Source organism: Schistocerca serialis, chromosome 3, assembly GCF_023864345.2.
Source record: "Schistocerca serialis cubense isolate TAMUIC-IGC-003099 chromosome 3, iqSchSeri2.2, whole genome shotgun sequence".
NCBI lineage: Eukaryota > Metazoa > Arthropoda > Insecta > Orthoptera > Acrididae > Schistocerca > Schistocerca serialis.
Window position 1 is genome coordinate 506960674 of NC_064640.1, and position 19891 is coordinate 506980564.

General features: G+C 38.9%; 1 protein-coding gene across 2 annotated transcripts in view; it reads left to right on the forward strand.

Annotated features, from left to right (window-relative positions):
• Positions 1-19891, forward strand: part of LOC126470390 (SPRY domain-containing protein 3-like) — a 199134-nt gene that overhangs the window by 80510 nt on the left and 98733 nt on the right. For both annotated transcript variants that reach the window (XM_050098231.1, XM_050098230.1), the window contains exon 4: positions 2921-3070. In XM_050098231.1, the coding sequence (XP_049954188.1) occupies positions 2921-3070 (150 nt within the window). The remainder of the gene's footprint in view (positions 1-2920; positions 3071-19891) is intronic.

Sequence of the window (19891 nt, forward strand, 5' to 3'; positions counted from 1 at the left end):
AAGAATTCGATTACTGTATTAATGTCTGCCGGGTCACTCATGGTTCGCATATCGAATGTTTGTAAAAAAAAACTTTCAGAGTTTCTCTTAAAACTGTAATACATATGACATCTGTACAATGTTTAGTTCTTGTGCAATAAATAATTCTAAGTGTTCCCGGACTTTATTTACACCCTGTAGAAGTAGAGCTTTGTTAAAATAACTTTGTGATTGACAGATGGCAGGCGTGGAAAGTGTTGGTGTTGTCAGCTGGTATGAAGCGTGCCATGTGCACATGCATTTAATAGCTGCTGACACACTATATGTAGATTGTTACTGTCAAATTTTTCTCTTGGGGAGGCAGCAGTGGTAGTAACAATAGTGCTAGTGTTAGTTTACATTTACATAAAAAATACTCTGCAAACCACTGCAAAATATCTGTCAGAGGATACTTACCATTGTAACAGATATCAGGGTTTCTTTCCATTCCATTCACATCTCGAGCACTGAAAGAATGACTATTTCAGTGTCTGGATTTAGTCTAATTCCGTCTTTCCAGACTCTACAAAAGCAATTAATTGGGGGCTCTAATATATTCCTAGGTTCCTCATTTAATATTAATTCTTGAAACTTTGGAAGTGTGCTTTTGTATGATAGTTGATATCTGTCGTCTAGCCCTGCCTGTTTAGATTTATCCACATTTCAGGCCTATTTACCACTGGCCAAACAAAACCTGTGACAATTTGTGCTGCCCTTCTTTGTGTAGACTGTATTCAGTATTTTTTGCCAATCCTATTTCGTATGGTCCCACTCAGGCGAGCAGTATTCCAGGGCAAGTCACATTAGTATTTTGTAAGCCTCCTTTGTAGACTGATTCCATTTTCCCAGTATACAAGTAATGAACTGAAGTTTACCATGTACTCCCACAAATTGCTATACCAGGTATTTATATGAGTTGACAGTTACCAGTTGTGAATTATTTATATTGCAGCACTGTGACACTATTTTTACATATTGTGAAGTAGATAGATTTATACTTCTGAATATTTAAAGCAAGTTGCTAGCCTTTGCACCACTTTGAAAGCTTATCAAGATGACGATGTCGTTATGCAAGGACAAGTTTCCTGCAGCTCTCCACGCTAGTCTATTCTATGCCAGCCTCTTAATTTTGTGTGGAATTACTGCAACGTATATCTATTTGAACAGATTTGTTGTAGTCAAGCCGGGTCTGCCTCTACAGTTTTTATTCCCTCCACCGCACACAGACACACACACACACACACACACACACACACACACACACACACACACACACACACACAAAAATCGTTCCATGAAAAAACTGGCAATTCCTTGATGCCTCAGGATGTGTCCTATCAACTGACCCTTTCTTGTAGTCAAGTTGTGTTATAAATTTATTTTCTACCTAATTCTGTTCAGTACTTAATCATTACCTATCCCATCTACTCATACGATCTGTAGCATTCCTCCGTAGCACCACATTTCAAAACCTTCTATTCGCAACTTTTGCGAAGTGTTTACCATCCACATTTCACTCCAACACAAGCCCACATGCCAGACAAATATATTAAGAAAAGATATCTTGACACTAAATTTTGTATTCAAAGTTATTAAATTTTTCATTTTCAGAAATACTTTCCGTGATTTTGCCAGTGTGCATTTTATGTGCCCAAATAGCAAAACTGGTCTACTACTTTTAGTGTTCGTTTTTCTAATGCCCTCAGCATCACCTGATTTAATTCATTTAAATTCCATTATACTTGTTTTACTTTTGTTGATGTTTGTCTTATAACTGGTGATGGGGGAAAATCATTTTATTTTATGACCTGTCTCATTATTAGCTTCTGATATTCTCATTTTAAATGTATCAGTTACTTTACATGTACTTATTGGAAAAAATATAAACATTTGCGTTAAACCTACAAAATCTAATCAACTCTGCAACCATACACTTGAAAGTTTTTCAAAAGAAAACATTGTTACAGCTTCATAGTTTTATTTTGAGATGTGATTCTTACAATCTGTCAGCACTTCATTGTAGAATGAAAACAGTTGCCACGAATCTATGTTTGAGCACTGCAGAGAAATTGTCTTTAGCACAACACCAGAAATTTGACATTGTCTACATTTCCTGTTGGCGTGGAAAGTTGTTTTCCACTAAATTATGAAGGGATTTGTATCCCTTCATAATTTCTTTGTACCTGAGGAGGTATATATAACAGAATCTTTGTGTGTCAGCATTAATAGAGTTCGTCATTATGATCATATGGTTGAAATAAAAATGTCAAGCTGTGCTCACAGATGAACGTGGATATATGTTCATAAGAGTTGTTAGTGTAGTTTGAAGGTACAACACAATGTGTTTCAGGGTTTTCTTATTTGTGAAGTATCTGTCTCTGTGTTTCTAAAAAAGCTTGCTAATTTCATCAGCGAAAGTGCCTTTTCCTACAATAATGAAACTGTTTAGGGTGGAATAGAAGTAATTCTTTTGTCTGTCAGCATCATATTTGCCAATATTTTTGTACACTAAATCATACAAAAAATGTCATGTTTTGGAGAGGACTTTAATGCAGAGCATCAGTGAAAATGTGTATTTTTGTAATCTGCAAGTATAAATAAGAAATACAGCACTTGAGCTTCAGAAGTATGTAAGTCACATGGCACCTTCTCGAAATTGCTCACAACACAGGATATGTGACTTCTACCATCAATGGATTGAATGATTGGTAGAACATTCTGAGCATTGTATACGGCTTGGCGACTGTGTTAAGATTTAGTGTCATGTATCTGTGTCACTTCAAAGTGTAGTGCAGCATTCAATAAAAAGTTACTTGGTCTGTCATAATAATGTGGAAGTCCTCTTTATTGCTTATCCATCAGTGAACATGTTTATGTATGTTACACTTAATCCTCTTTGCAGGTTTTGGAGTACACTGGACGGGGTAAAAGCATAATTGACGTGGGCTTGGCCCAAGCCAGAGCTCCACTGACTACAACAAATCACTATTTTGAAATTGAAATTATAGATCCCGGAGAAAATTGCTATATAGCGATTGGATTGACCAGGAGGGTATGACCATAATTTTCATGGAGCTTTCATTGTTTCAAACGTTTTTATGAGTTACAGGCTTGAAAAAGGAACTAATTTAACTCTAGATCTATAGTTCTGTAGTATTTTAATCCGGGTGGTGCTTTGTCCTTTGACAGAAGTATTTTGTTCTTTGGTACAGTTTTCTGTCATTTTATGTGTTTAACTGGTTGCGCTTACCAGTAACAGTTTGCAAGGAAATCTATTGGGATCCATTTCTTTAATCTGTTCTTAAATTTTTGTGTGGGTAATGTCACTGTTCGCAGAAAACTAGTCATCTTGTGAGCCTGGGAATTGATGTTTGATTGTTGTGAATCTAATACTTGTCTTATACTCCTGCATGTTATTAACCATTTCAGACCTGGTGGTCACAATTGTGTACATAAAGTTTGTTCACTAATATTTTGCTGACAAGAAATGTCAGGTGCATCCAAACTCGCTGTGCACATTTGTGTATGTTTCTTTTAGTCATGCTCCAGCAGCTGCTGCTCTCTTGTGAGCAGTCTGTGAACCACATAGTAAAGTGGTGTTCTGGTGTTGTCTCTCGGTGGGAAGCCGTTACCTGTTGACTTTATTGCTATAATAGTCACGTTGTGGGTTTTGATAATGAATGTTTTGTGTGGTTTCTTTCTTTTGGAAACATTAGACATTCTTTCAGTGGAAGTTTCAGCAATTTCATTCAGTTCATATTTGTGTTATGTATCAAGTAAGTTTAATGTACACCTTTTGTGTACAACAGGTCCTTAATGGTGTATATTAGGAAACGTAACCTAAAATGTGCCTCAGCTGTATTTGCATGGCTATGGTAGTTATATGTGGTATTTTTTTCAATAATTTCAGTACCAGCGGCAAGGAGGAGAATAAATGACCTGTACATATGATTTTATTTTATATTGCTGGCTTTTGACTTACAAATATGGATAAGGAATATCTTTCTGTGGAGAAAGGTTGAGACTTGATTATGGACGTAATTGAAAATGGTGACATTTCTGACATTAGTTTGAGTGGAGATAAGGATGACAGTGTACCACTTATTGAAAGGCAAGCTCCACAGATAGTGAAACGTGTTGGAGCAGATAAAGTGGGCGTGAATGATGTGTGTAGAGGTGATGGACGCTGAAATGAATTTTTCTATACAATGAAAACAACCCAGAATTGAATAGCCTGTGTGACAACATGTTGGTGACACATGAAGAATCCATAAAATGGAAATGCAAGCCTCTAAGTACCATGGCAAAAACATACAAAGCTCCAAATTTTGAAGAATCTGTCTTGTGTTCTCCAATACAATACTTCAAAAGATGGTTTTTTCACTAGCATGGCAGCACATACTAATATTTACACATTACAACCTGTCTATCCCAGAGAAGAAGCAAATGGGCCTTCTTTCCTTTCGTATCAGGGTAGCAGATGGATTGATACTGTGCCAGAAGAAAGTGACTAAAGAAGAGGGGGCGTCCGTCTGATGATGGACTGGGTCAGACATGAGAATCATACCAAGAAAAAGAGAAGAATTATGACCAGCGACAGAGATACAGTTTGATTCCATTGACCATTTGCCTTTGCATGATGTAGGAACTCCAAGTAGCTGCAAATTTCCAAAATGTACAGGGCGTTCTAGAATTCAGTGCAGAAAATGTAAAGTATGTTTGTGTCTCCAAAAGGACGGAAATTGTTTTTTGCAGTTTCATACTAAACCTCAAAATCAGTGTATTGACCATTGCTGTTTAAATAAGAACTGTAATTTGGAATTATTTTTCTTGCTTCTTCTATTTTAAAGTGAAATAGAGAGTGGCATACTTGATCCATTCTGTTAACCTTCTTAATGTATGACATGAAGCTCGAGACCTGATGAACACAATTGTGTACATTAAATATCTAGAAAACTAGAGATCATATGAAATTTTCTTTTGGAAAAATGTTGTCAGGAGACTCACCTGAATGTAAAAATCATATCAGACTTTTTTTATAAGTGAATAAAAAATCAGGTCTGCAAGGGTTAATAAAACCTTAAATAGACTGACAAACTGTCCTTAAGTTTATGATCCATGAAATAATTATTTTCATATGGTCCGGATATCTGACCATTTGTATATCCTTTTTCTTTCTTTTTAGTACGACAATATTGCTATTAACACAGCACTCACAGTGAGTTAGCTTCCACACAAAAAGTTGAATGCTGATATCGATATTGCACTCATGGACTTCATAACACCACCAGAAAAAGATTGTAACTAAATTTAAAAGTAAAATTTAGTATTAAGATTATTATACATGTGTCAAATAACTTAGGTCACATGAACACCACTTCCAATAACAAATTAGTTTCTTTTGACATTCACTTTCTCTTCCTTAGTAGACCAATGACATAAGACATGGACATTTTATGTGTGCAACAATACCACATTAGTCTAACAGAACAAGTTACCACTATAGACATTGTAGAGTTTGTGCAATCTGAATTATTTCACTTAATAAGCTTTAATTGATGGATGGGCAATAGATTCCCCATTATCACCTATGTCAGTAGACATGTGTATGGGGAAATTTGAAACAAAGCTTCTTATATTTGAATTTCTGTTAAAATGTATTATGTACTGTCACAGGTGTGGTGTGTGTATGTGTGTGTGTGTGTGTGTGTGTGGGGGGGGGGGGGGGGGGATGACTAAGCACACCAAGCTTTCTCAAAAAGATGAATATATAACATCCAGTTCAATGTGGGTATAGATACAATCAATAATTTCCTGGATATTCACACAGGATATTACTAATTCAAAACCTACTTTTTCTGTCTCATGTATACTACCTTTCTCAGAGCATCCATTCTGGTGTGAAAATGCCAGATTTCTCTTCATGATCCATCATACCTTTGAGGTCAAAATTTGTGAGAAAAATTTTTGTCGGCAGGTACATATTGCAAAGAGATTAGTCCAAAACTTATGATTGAATAGTCTAAATTAGTTACCTAAAAGTATCAGTAAATAACTTCAAACTATTGACTGATTATTCTTTAGGGGCTCTTCAAATCTCACAATGTGTTCTCAAGTTTCAGCCATGTAGCTCCAAGATTATGTACGTTATGCAGAAACAGTGCATTACCACAGTAGGCACAGAAGGTGGCATTTGGATATTCATTTTATCTTTTCTTCTATTAAATTTTGGAATCAGTTAATTCATTTGAACAAGGCCTGTGCGTGGCTCGCAGGGGAAGAACCTGGTTTTATGAGGACAGGCACAGTGCTGATTGTCCTGTACAGGCATGTGCTGGTACTAGCCACTAAACAGAAATGACCACATGTGCGTAGAATACATACAATACATAGAATGGGTAAGATATTCCCCATTACAAGATACCACCAACTAGTAGCCTTTGTAGCTAGATGGTGGGGCTGCCGCCTTTAGGCATCCGTGCACACCTGTTTTTCTTTAGGGGTTATCAAAATGGTTCAAATGGCTCTGAGCACTATGAGACTTGACATCTGAGGTCATCAGTCCACTAGAACTTAGAACTACTTAAACCTAACTAACCTAAGGACATCACACTTATCCATGCCTGAGGCAGGATTCGAACCTGCGACCGTAGCGGCCGCGCGGTTCCAGACTGAAACGCCTAGAACCGCTCGGCCACACCGGCTGGCCTAGGGGTTATCATCTGCCATTGTTGCCTTCACAGAACCATGGATCCATCTCTCCAGGTTTTGTGGGGTTCCAAAATTATAGACAAGTGATGAGGAAAACGTGGAAACTGTGGTTAGTGATGAGCATGTTGATCTCATATCAATGAAAGAACTAAAGGTTGTGTTAAAAACATCCAAAAATAGAAAATCTCCAGGGGAATACAACCTCAATGTGGAATTATTTAAATACGCTTCATGATCATTACTCATAAAACTACTGAATTTTGTAAATACTCGTTGGAAATACGGAAATGTACCAGAGGGCTGGTAAATAGCAGTTGTTACCCCATTTTTTAAAAATGGGAATTTCAGAAATTGTGTCAATTATCAATGTATTAGTCTTCTGAACTCTGGATATGAGATATATGCATAACTAATAACAGACTAACGTTACTTTTGGAGACATTTCTTACTCAAGAACAGAATGGGTTTTGGAAGGGAAGCTCTTGCTTAGACAGTGTTTTCACAGTCTACCAAATTATTGAAAACCACAGAGAATACAGCCATCTGACATACATAGCCTTCATTGATTATGGAAAAGCTTTTGATAAAGTTAAAGAGTTAGATTATTGGAAATTTCAGAAAAGAATCGTATACCCCAGCATGTAATAAATGTAATTCAACACAAGTATATACACAACAAAATCAAAGTACAAAAAGGAAGCCCATTTGTGAGAAACAACTGTTAAGGAGTGAGATAAGGGTGTCTTTTATCACCCACATTATTTAATATATACATAAATTATGTCATAAAGACATGGCAGAATACAGTGGTGCACCATTATAAGCTTAATAATAAAGTTATATATACACTCCTGTTTGAAGATGATCAAGTAATTTTGGTGGGCTCAGAAGGTAAATTACAGAGAGCAATTTGGTCCTTGCACGAAGTAACAAATGACTATAACATGACAAAATCTACAGATAAAACTAAGATAATGGCATTCCATGGCAAGGAGCATTTAAGAGCAAAAATAATACCTGATGATAAACAGCTAGAGCAGATAAAACTTTAAATACCTGGAAAAGGAGGTCTCATATACCAAACACAATGATCAAGAAAACAAGTTGCAAAAATTCAAGCAGAAGGTAGGTACTATAAATTAGAAAAGAGACAGTACTAAAATTTTATGTGATGGCAGTGCCAGTTCTAGTGTGTGGCTCAAACACTTGAACTCTAGCTGCCTGTCAGAGGAGGAGGATTGGGGCAGCAGACATGAGACTCCTAAGACAACTAGCTGGTTAAAAACTCATAGACCAGATAAAAAATAGAAAAATATGGAATGAACTGGGTGTCAAAAGCATATTTCAGAAAATAGAGGAGTAAAGAAAAAAAAATGGCATGAACACATTCAAAGAATGTCAGAATTAATACCTAAATTAACATATAAACATACACCTCAAGGGAAAAGGAATGTTGGGCACCCTAAGAAGCCAGGGAAATATCACTAGATTCTACTTGAAACTGGAACATGCAAGGATGCCTTAACAGAAATTGGATATTATTATGATGCTGGGCAGACAACGCTCTGGGAAAAAGGGCAGGGAAGGGGGGGGGGGGTCATAAATACCTTCCAAGAGATATGCTGCCACATGCTCTGTAAAGTAAAGTATTTATTGGACTGTTTTGTGCCTAGAACAATGTGTACAGAAAGCTAGCTATTGGTGGAACTGAGGATTTAACAACTCAGTTATGTTTTTCGTCTGTTTCTGCAAACAGTGAGATTTGTAGTTTGTTCTTCCACATGTAATGCATAATCCTTGTGACATATTGTATTGAACCTGCTCACGAATCACGAAGCTTTTGTACAACAGGGAGAGAGCAATGTAGTGTGAATAACAAATATGACCAAATATTGAGTGAACTTACATGTTATTCCTGGATGTTTGCAGTAATAATTTTTGGACTGGCAACTCATGGGTTTTAAGTGAACACTGTTTGTTAGCTTGAATGCGAAATACAAAGGTAATGCTGCATGGAAAAAAAAAAAAAGAACTGCACAGATTAGGCCGGACTTGACAGCAGCAGTTTGTGACTTTTTAAACTTAATAATGTAACACAGTTGAAATGTTAAGTTCGTGCACTCACTGTTAATAGTTACCTCGAACTTTTGAACAGTACAAATGTTTTCTAAAAGCATTTGTAGAGGGGCATGTAGGCATTGTATGTGCCTTCTTCTTCTTCTTTTTCTTCTTCTTGCCAGTGACTATCATTACAGGTTAACATCTACTGTTGCTCTATGCATGTTGAGATTCTCTTCAAAAGTTATTGAGAAAGTGCATCAATTACTAATTGGCACAGTACGCAGGCAGAAGTCGCGAAGAGACCACCATACATATATTACAGGGGGTGGAAAGGCAAGAGAATGGCTGCAGTGACTGTTGTTAAGAATGATGAGGTAAGCTTGGTTAGGAACTTACATATTTCAGCAGGAAGATGATGGCTGATCATTAGTTTAAAAATGGGTAAACCAACCTCTCTTCAGCACATTTATAACTCCAATCAAAATACTGAGGCAGGAGAACACACAAAATACAATATTTAAAAGATTTGCCATGCTCATTTTCTTGTCAGTTAATCTTGTTCCCACTTACACTTACAACAGCTTTCTTCTCAGAATATAAAAGGTGCCCCAGTAAAATGTGACACATGGTGATTCATGTCACAAGCACCAAAAACTCAGAAACCCTCTTGCTGCAGTCACAAACCAGACAGCATTAGCTGTGCAGTATCACTGCAACAAAGTGCTCCATCAGTTCATGCTAGGAAAAAGCAATAGTATCCACAATATTCTACCTATATCCATTGAGAATAGCACTGGAACTCAATGTCCCTGTACTTCAAGCAGTTATCTGTCTACCTGAGAAGCCCTGTACATCACAACGATTCAGTTCTCCCTCAAGTAGAGCTTAAAATGCTAGCAACTGAGTCAGTTATTTTAGATGTATGGTAACTACTGTTCCTCTTTGTACATATAAATAAAACCATTACATTGCAAGACTACATGTAAAGCAATGGTTTCAAACAGCAAAGTATACTGACAAGCTAGAATACTGTGTTCGCTCCTCTTCTAGTAGCAGTCTACTTTCAGTCACTTGATGAACAGTGTCCCTAGTGATTGGAAGAGTGTGCAGGTAGCTCGCATTTTCAAGAAGGGTTATTGAATAGATGCAGAAGGCTATAGGCATATATTGCTGATGTCTCTCTGTCATAGAACTTTAGAACAAATTCTAACCTCAGGTATTATAACTTTTCTGGAGACTAAAAATCTCCTCTGTAGGAATCAACATGGATTCTGCAAACAATGGTTATGTGAAACCCAGCTTTAGCTGTTTGTCCACGAGACCCAGAAGGCAGTATATATTGGCACCTAGGTTGATGTCATTTCCTTGACTTCTGGTAAGCGTTCAATACAGTTTTGCACTCTTGCCTAATGAAAAAAAATATGGGTATTGGTAATATCAGACGAGCTTTGTGATGCGATCAAAGAATTTCCAGCAAATACAACACAGCATGTCATTCTTAATGGAAAGAAATTTTCAAAAAGTAACTTCGGGTGTACACCAGAGGAGTGTTAGAGTAACGTTATTACTACTATTACATCACACATTAAAACCCACCAAGAAATGTTTTCGTATGTGAACTCAGAAAAACACAAACATGCCACTCATGACTAAGGGATATTACCAACTATGACAGTAATGCTATCACATATAGGGTGAGTTTAAGTTAGTTACCTAAAAGTAACATCAAATAACTGAGGAGATTTACTTACTTGAAATAATTTATTCTCAGTTCTGAAATTGACTGAACATCAAGTTTCTTCCTAAAAGTGTTCCAGGTAGCTTCCGCTTGTCACACAGCAGATACCTCATCTGCACAAAAATTATATGCGAGAGCATCTACCCCAGCCAATGCACCACTGATGCATTTGTGAAGCTTGTTAACAGTTGCAGGAAGTGGAGGGAGGAACACTTTGTCTTTAACATATCCCCACAGACACCCAAACAGGAGCAGTGTGGGATAGATATGTTGTGACCTCTTGTTGGTAATGTGGAGGGGCTCCATCTTGTTAGGAAATGAATATACCCATGTCCTCTTGATGTTGTGGCATCAGGTGGTTCTGCAACATATCTAGATATGTAATTCCAGTGACAGCCTGCTCGTAGGAAAAAAAAAAAAAAAAAAAAAAAAAAAAAAAAAAAAAAAAAAAAAAAAAAAAAAAAAAGTTGGCTCTTATGGAAGTCAACACAAAAGGCATTCACTGTTGGTGAGTCTTATGTATGTTCCCAGACCTTAGTCAGTTTCTGTGTATCCCATATCCACACATTGCGGCACTTAACATTACCACTAAGGTGGAACATGGCCTCATCAGTGAACACTATCTTATCAAGAAAATTCATTTTCCATTCTGTTCACTATCTCCATACAGAACTCACATCGTCTCTGCTTATGATTGTCACTTTAACGCTGGCAATAGTTGCAACTTGTACATTTTGCACTGCAGCCACTGTCGTAAAATTTTCCATACCATAGACTGAGGAACAGTCAGAATCAAATTTGTCAGTATTCCAGATTTTGGACAGTTCCACCATGTACTCTTCCCATTATAGTGCAATAAACACCATTACTCTCAAAGGATACATTATATTTGCACAAAGAAAAATGTAAAATACAGGTACTTTCAAATTAGACCACAGCAGAAGTTCTTCATTACAGAAAACAGTCAAAAGGACCATACTACACTGTAGAATATGTGATCTGTGCACTTTATTGAAATTTTGTGTCAACTGTTTTAAATGGTTACATAGCTGTTAAGATTTCACCGTGAAGTGTTAATTTTTCCATAATTGACTTTCTAAGTTGGTAATCAAGTCAGAGGAGACTAAATGATATTGCTGCGAATAGGATAATGTGGAATAAAGTGCTATAGTTGTTGATGCAGCTCTCCATGTGAGTCTCTCCTGTGCAATCCTCTTTATCTCTGTATAAATGCTGCAGCCAACATACATTTGAACCTGCTTGCTGTATTCATCTCAAACTTTCCTCCTTTACCAGATTGATTCCTTGACACCGCAGGACGTGTTCTACCAGTTGATCTCTCCTTTTGCTCAAGTTGTCCCATAACTTTCTGTATTGTTCAGTTTGATTCAGTACTTGCTAATTAGTTACTTGATCTATCCATCTAATCTTCAGCATTCTTATGTAGCACCACATTTCTAAAGCTTTTCTCTTCTTACCTGTACTGCTAATCCTCCATGTTTCACTTCCATATAAGGCTACATACCAGACATAAGCTTTCAGAAAAGAATTTGTAGCACTTAAATTTATAGACATTGTTAACAGATGCCTTCTTTTTTATCTACATCTACATCTACATTTATACTCCGCAAGCCACCCAATGGTGTGTGGCGGAGGGCACTTTACGTGCCACTGTCATTACCTCCCTTTCCTGTTCCAGTCGCGTATGGTTAGCGGGAAGAAAGACTGTCTGAAAGCCTCCGTGCGCGCTCTAATCTCTCTGATTTTACATTCTTGATCTCCTCGGGAGATATAAGTAGGGGGAAGCAATATATTCGATACCTCATCCAGAAACGCACCCTCTCGAAACCTGGCTAGCAAGCTACACCACGATGCAGAGCGCCTCTCTTGCAGAGTCTGTCACTTGAGTCTGCCACATGAGTTTGTTAAATATCTCCGTAATGCTATCACGGTTACCAAATAACCCTGTGACGAAACGCGCCGCTCTTCTTTGGATCTTCTCTATCTCCTCCGTCAACCCGATCTGGTACGGATCCCACACCGATGAGCAATACTCAAGTATAGGTCGAACGAGTGTTTTGTAAGCCACCTCCTTTGTTGATGGACTACATTTTCTAAGGACTCTCCCAATGAATCTCAACCTGGTACCCGCCTTACCAACAATTAATTTTATATGATCATTCCACTTCAAATTGTTCCGCACGCATACTCCCAGATGTTTTACAGAAGTAACTGCTACCAGTGTTTGTTCTGCTATCATATAATCATACAATAAAGGATCCTTCTTTCTATGTATTCGCAATACATTACATTTGTCTATGTTAAGGGTCAGTTGCCACTCCCTGCACCAAGTGCCTATCCACTGCAGATCTTCCTGCATTTCGCTACAATTTTCTAATGCTGCAACTTCTCTGTATACTACAGCATCATCCGCGAAAAGCCGCATGGAACTTCCGACACTATCTACTAGGTCATTTATATATATTGTGAAAAGCAATGGTCCCATAACACTCCCCTGTGGCACGCCAGAGGTTACTTTAACGTCTGTAGACGTCTCTCAGTTGAGAACAACATGTTGTGTTCTGTTTGCTAAAAACTCTTCAATCCAGCCACACAGCTGGTCTGATATTCCACAGGCTCTTACTTTGTTTATCAGGCGACAGTGCGGAACTGTATCGAACGCCTTCCAGAAGTCAAGAAAAATAGCATCTACCTGGGAGCCTGTATCTAATATTTTCTGGGTCTCATGAACAAATAAAGCGAGTTGGGTATCACACGATCGCTGTTTCCGGAATCCATGTTGATTCCTACATAGTAGATTCTGGGTTTCCAAAAACGACATGATACTTGAGCAAAAAACATGTTCTAAAATTCTACAACAGATTGACGTCAGAGATGTAGGTCTATAGTTTTGCGCATCTGCTCGACGACCCTTCTTGAAGACTGGGACTACCTGTGCTCTTTTCCAATCATTTGGAACCTTCTGTTCCTCTAGAGACTTGCGGTACACGGCTGTTAGAAGGGGGGCAAGTTCTTTCGCGTACTCTGTGTAGAATCGAATTGGTATCCCGACAGGTCCAGTGGACTTTCCTCTGTTGAATGATTCCAGTTGCTTTTCTATTCCTTGGACACTTATTTCGATGTCAGCCATTTTTTCGTTTGTGCGAGGATTTAGAGAAGGAACTGCAGTGCGGTCTTCCTCTGTGAAACAGCTTTGGAAAAAGGTGTTTAGTATTTCAGCTTTATGCGTGTCATCCTCTGTTTCAATGCCATCATTATCCCGGAGTGTCTGGATATGCTGTTTCGAGCCACTTACTGATTTAACGTAAGACCAGAACTTCCTAGGATTTTCTGTCAAGTCGGTACATAGAATTTTACTTTCGAATTCAGTGAACGCTTCACGCATAGCCCTCCTTATGCTAACTTTGACATCATTTAGCTTCTGTTTGTCTGAGAGGTTTTGGCTGCGTTTAAACTTGGAGTGAAGCTCTCTTTGCTTTCGCAGTAGTTTCCTAACTTTGTTGTTGTACCACGGTGGGTTTTTCCCGTCCCTCACAGTTTTACTCGGCACGTACCTGTCTAAAACGCATTTTACAATTGCCTTGAACTTTTTCCATAAACACTCAACATTGTCAGTGTCGGAACAGTTAATTTTCATTTTGATCTGTTAGGTAGTCTGAAATCTGCCTTCTATTACTCTTGCTAAAAAGATAAACCTTCCTCCCTTTTCTTATTTTCCTATTAACTTCCATATTCAGGGATGCTGCAACGGCCTTATGATCACTGATTCCCTGTTCCGCACATACAGAGTCGAAAAGCTCGGGTCTGTTTGTTATCAGTAGGTCCAAGATGTTATCTCCACGAGTCGGTTCTCTGTTTAATTGCTCGAGGTAATTTTCGGATAGTGCACTCAGTATAATGTCACTCGATGCTCCGTCCCTACCACCTGTCCTAAACATCTGAGCGTCCCAGTCTATATCTGGTAAATTGAAATCTCCACCTAAGACTATAACATGCTGAGAAAATTTCTCTCAGTTGTTCTGCCACCAATGCTACTGAGTCGGGAGGTCGGTAAAAGGAGCCAGTTATTAACCTAGCTCGGTTGTTGAGTGTAACCTCCACCCATAATAATTCACAGGAACTATCCACTTCTACTTCACTACAGGATAAACTGCTTACTACTAACAGCGACGAACGCTCCACCACCGGTTCCATGCAATCTATCCTTTCTAAACATCATCTGCACCTTTGTAAAAATTTCTGCAGAATTTATCTCTGGCTTCAGCCAGCTTTCTGTACCTATAACGATTTCAGCTTCAGTGCTTTCTATCAGCGCTTGAAGTTCCGGTACTTTACCAATGCAGCTTCGACAGTTTACAATTGCATTACCGATTGCTGCTTGGTCCCCACATGTCCTGACTTTCCCCCTCACCCGTTGAGGCTGTTGCCCTTTCTGTACTTGTCCAAGGCCATCTAACCTAAAAAACCGCCCAGCCCACGCCACACAACCCCTGCTACCCGTGTAGCCACTTGTTACGTGTAGTGGACTCCTGACCTATCCAGCGGAACCCGAAACCCCACCACCCTATGGCGCAAGTCGAGGAATCTGCAGCCCACACGGTGGCAGAACCGTCTCAGCCTCTGATTCAGACCCTCCACTCGGCTCTGTACCAAAGGTCCGCCGTCAGTCCTGTCAATGATGCTGCAGATGGTGAGCTCTGCTTTCATCCCACTAGCGAGACTGGCAGTCTTCACCAAATCAGATAGCCACCGGAAGCCAGAGAGGATTTCCTCCGATCCATAGCGACACACATCATTGGTGCCGGCATGAGCGACCACCTGCAGATGGGTACACCCTGTACCCTTCATGGCATCTGGAAGGACCCTTTCCACATCTGGAATGACTCCCCCCGGTATGCACACGGAGTGCACATTGGTTTTCTTCCCCTCTCTTGCTGCCATATCCCTAAGGGGTCCCATTACGCGCCTGACGTTGGAGCTCCCAACTACCAGTAAGCCCACCCTCTGCGACCGCCCGGATCTTGCAGACTGAGGGGCAACCTCTGGAACAGGACAAGCAGCCATGTCAGGCCGAAGATCAGTATCAGCCTGAGACAGAGCCTGAAACCGGTTCGTCAGACAAACTGGAGAGGCCTTCCGTTCAGCTCTCCGGAATGTCTTTCGCCCCCTGCCACACCTTGAGACGACCTCCCACTCTACCACAGGTGAGGGATCAGCCTCAATGTGGGCAGTATCCCGGGCAACTATAGTCGTAGTCCGATCGGGGGATGCGTGGGACGAACTGGCCGTCCCCGACAAACCCCCATCCGGACCCCCACAGTGATGCTCATTGGCAACAGCCTCAAGCTGTGTGACCAAAGCCAACACTGCCTGAAGCTGGGAGCGAAGGGATGCCAACTCAGCCTGCATCCGAACACAGCAGTTGCAGTCCCTATCCATGCTAATAACTGTTGTGCAAAGAACGTCTGAACTAATCTACAGAGAGCGCAAACAAATCGACACAAAATTTAAATGGTTATTAAAATACAAGATTGCCTAGTAAATGCAGTAATGCTGCTACTTGCGCACTGCTGACACATTGCTCGGCGGCGGAAGGAGACTACGCGATTTTACACTATTCAAGTACTAAAACGCGATGCTACAACTCTCAAATACTATAATACGCCCGAAATTTATGAATTAAACAATGCAAGTACCAAAAACACGCAAAGAAATTAAGAATTAAACTATGTAACAAATGAGTGAGCTAGGAGTATACGACTTGCTGCTGCAGCTGCTTATCCAACGGCGGCAGGGACCACACTGCTTTCCTTACAATAGCCAGTCTGCATTTTAAATTCTCTTAGCTTTGGACACCATCAGTTATTTTGCTGGCCACATAGCAAAACTCATCTACTACTTTTACTGTCTTATTTCCTAATCTGATTTCCTCAGAATTGCCTGATTTTATTTTACTACATTCCATTACCTTTGCTTTACCTTTGATGATCATCTGATAAATTCTTTAGAAGATACTACCCATTCCATTCAACTGCTCTTCCAAGTCCTTTTCTGTCTTTGATTATTACAATCTCATTAGCAAACCTCAAAGTTTTTATTTTTTCACCCAGAATTTAAAAGCCCTTCCCAGGTTTTTCCTTGGTTTCCTTTAATGCCCACTCAATGTGCAGATTGAATAACATCAGGGATAGGCTACAACCATATCTCACTCTCTTCTCAACGTCTGCTTTCCTTTCATGTCCTTTGCCTCTTGCAGCTACAATCTGGTTTCTGTACAAGTTGTAAATAACATTTCTCACCCATCATTCAATCCTTGCTACTTTCAGAATTTCAAAGGGTGTAGTCCAGTCAACATTGTTAAAAGCTGTCTCTACATGTTATGGTAAGTTGTAGGCTCAGTATAGGCTTGTGTTTTCCTACTTTTCTCTGGAACCCAAACTGATCTACCCTGAAGTTAGTTTCTACCATTTTTTCAATTTTTCTGTCCATATTTTGCAACCTAGACTTATTCAAGTGATATAACAATGAAAATAATCAATTTTTGACAGCATAATGTAATTGGATAGATAAAAAAAAAAATCTACTCACCAAGTGGCAGCAGGAGAAACAAACACACACACACACACACACACACACACACACACACACACACACGGAGAGAGACAGATTGTAACTTATGCGTGCTTTGGGAGCTCCAGATCTGAATGAAGATGTTCCTTCAATCCATGAAAAGCAAAACATGATTTTCCATCTGTTCATTACTCAAAATTCTGGGAACAAATTTTATCCTCCAGCATCTCATTTGCAAATTATCAGTTAAAATGCTTTGTGCAGACCTGTACTAGACACAAAGTTCTTCGGTAAGCTCTCAAATAGTTATTTGCTAGTTTGAATAACAATTTTTACGACTTTATGCACATTTTCTTATATTTTTGATGTTAAGGAATGACCTGAACATTGTCGTCTTCTACAGACTCATTTCTGATTTTAAATCACTCATGCACTTGTAAACAGTCTTCAGAGTTACAGCATTGTTGCCATACCCCAATTATCACATTTCACGAGTTTCTTTAACACTTTTTTGCAACTTTAAACACAACTTAATGTTCACAAATTATTTAAAATCCATTATTTGTTTCAGATTCATTTCCTGCAAATATTTTTCTTTTCTTTCTTTCTTTTTTATTTCAGGGGGGGGGGGGGGGGGGGGTTGCACACACTTTCAAATTTCCACAACTCCCACATGTTGCTTGTTCATTATAGACCAATACTGGGTAACTACATTCCCAGACCTTGTATCATTTCAGCGTGTTTGAGATATCAGACATATTTTGAATGCAGAAAACATGTCTTAAAATAGTCAAGTGACAGATGAGAATTGATTGTCACAACAAGTGCATTAGTCTTTTAAGTTTCACCAGCTATCCATCTCATTAAACTATCTCCCACCCAACTATTACTTAAGCTGAGAGATGATCATATTCATAATAATTTAAAAAAAAGGATAGGTTGCTACTCAGCAACACACACACACACACACACACACACACACACACATTCGTGTAAATGCAACTCTCACAAACATGACCACTGTCTCTGTCGGTCGAGGCCAGACTGATCTCAGAAGCCAGAGACTCATCTACATCTATATCTACATCTACGTGATTACTCTGCTATTCACAATAAAGTGTGTCGCAGAGGGTTCAAGAACCACCTTCAGACTGTCTCTCTACCGTTCCACTCTCAAATGGCACGCAGAAAAAACGAGCCTTCAATTTTTCCGTGCGAGCCCTGATTTCTCTTATTTTATTGTGATGATCATTTTTCCCTATGTAAGTGGGTGTTAACAGAATGTTTTTGCAATTAGAGGAGAAATCTGGTGATTGAAATTTCATGAGAAGATCCCGACGCAACAAAAAATGCCTTTGTTTTAATGGTTGCCACTCCAATTCACATATCATGTCTGTGGCACTATCACCCCTATTTTGCAATAAGACAAAATGAGCTGCCCTTCTTTGAACTTTTTCGATGTCATCCATCAGTCCAACCCGATGCGGATCCCACACCACACAACAATACTCCAAAATAGGGCAGACAAGTGTTGTGTAAGCAGTCTCTTTAGTAGACCTGTTGCACCTTCTAAGTGTTCTGCCGATGAATTGGAGTCTTAAGTTTGCTCTACCCACAACACTATGTATGTGATCGTTCCAATTTAGGTTATTAGTAATTGTAATCTCTAAGTATTTAGTTGAATTTACAGCCTTGAGATTTGTGTGACATATCACGTAATCGAAATTTAGCAGATTTCTTTTAGTACTCATGTGAATAAGTTCACACTTTTCTTTATTCAGGGTCAATTGTCAATCATACAGATATCTTATCTAAATCATTTTGCAATTCGTTTTCATCATTTGATGACTTTACAAGATGGTAAATGACAGCATCATCTGCAAACAATCTAAGATAGGTACTGAGATTGTCTTCTCTGTCGTTAATGTAGATCAGGAACAATAGAGGGCCTGTAACACTTCCTTGGGGAATTTTGGATATTACTTCTGTTTTACTCAATGATTTTCCATCTATTACTACGAACTGCAACCTTTCTGACAGGAAATCATGAATCCAGTCACTGAGGCGATATTCCACAGGCACACAGTTGTGAGGAACGGTGTTGAAAGCCTTCTGGAAATCTAAAAATATGGAATCAATTTGACATGCCCTGTTGATAGCACTCATTACTCCATGAGCGTAAAGAGCTAGTTGTGTTTCACAAGAACATGTGTGTGATTGTTGAATTTTCATGTGTGTGTGATGTTTAATTCAGAAGAAAGCTTTTTGGCTGACTGCTTACTTTTTTAGCAGTCTTTTTGTTTTGCCTGTCTGCGATTCAACATTCACTATGTGGCGAGTAGCAATCTATCATTTTCATAATATTGTCATTATTCCATCCTGGATTTTCCATTGTTTCATAATACTTTTAACATATTTAATAGAAGTCAAGAGCATTATGAATTTCAGCTTTTACATGATAATCACTGAGAATTATAGTGTGTCCAGCTCGCCTGTGAAAACCCACATGAATACAAAATGGAGATAATTCTCAGTGGTTTGTAGTTTCCTTCTGATAATTACAAAAATATTTTGACACAATAGATGTGCCCTATTTCCAATTTACAATGTTTTCTTAGCAGATTCTTTATCAGGAGGGCAACCCTTCCAGGCTGTTTTCAGCAGATTGTTAGGCATTACTAATGTCCAATGGTCCATCAGAACCACAAACTGTTTAAGAGTTTATCAGTGGATTACACTGGAGTGACGCAAAAAGCTAAAGTGACGCAAAAA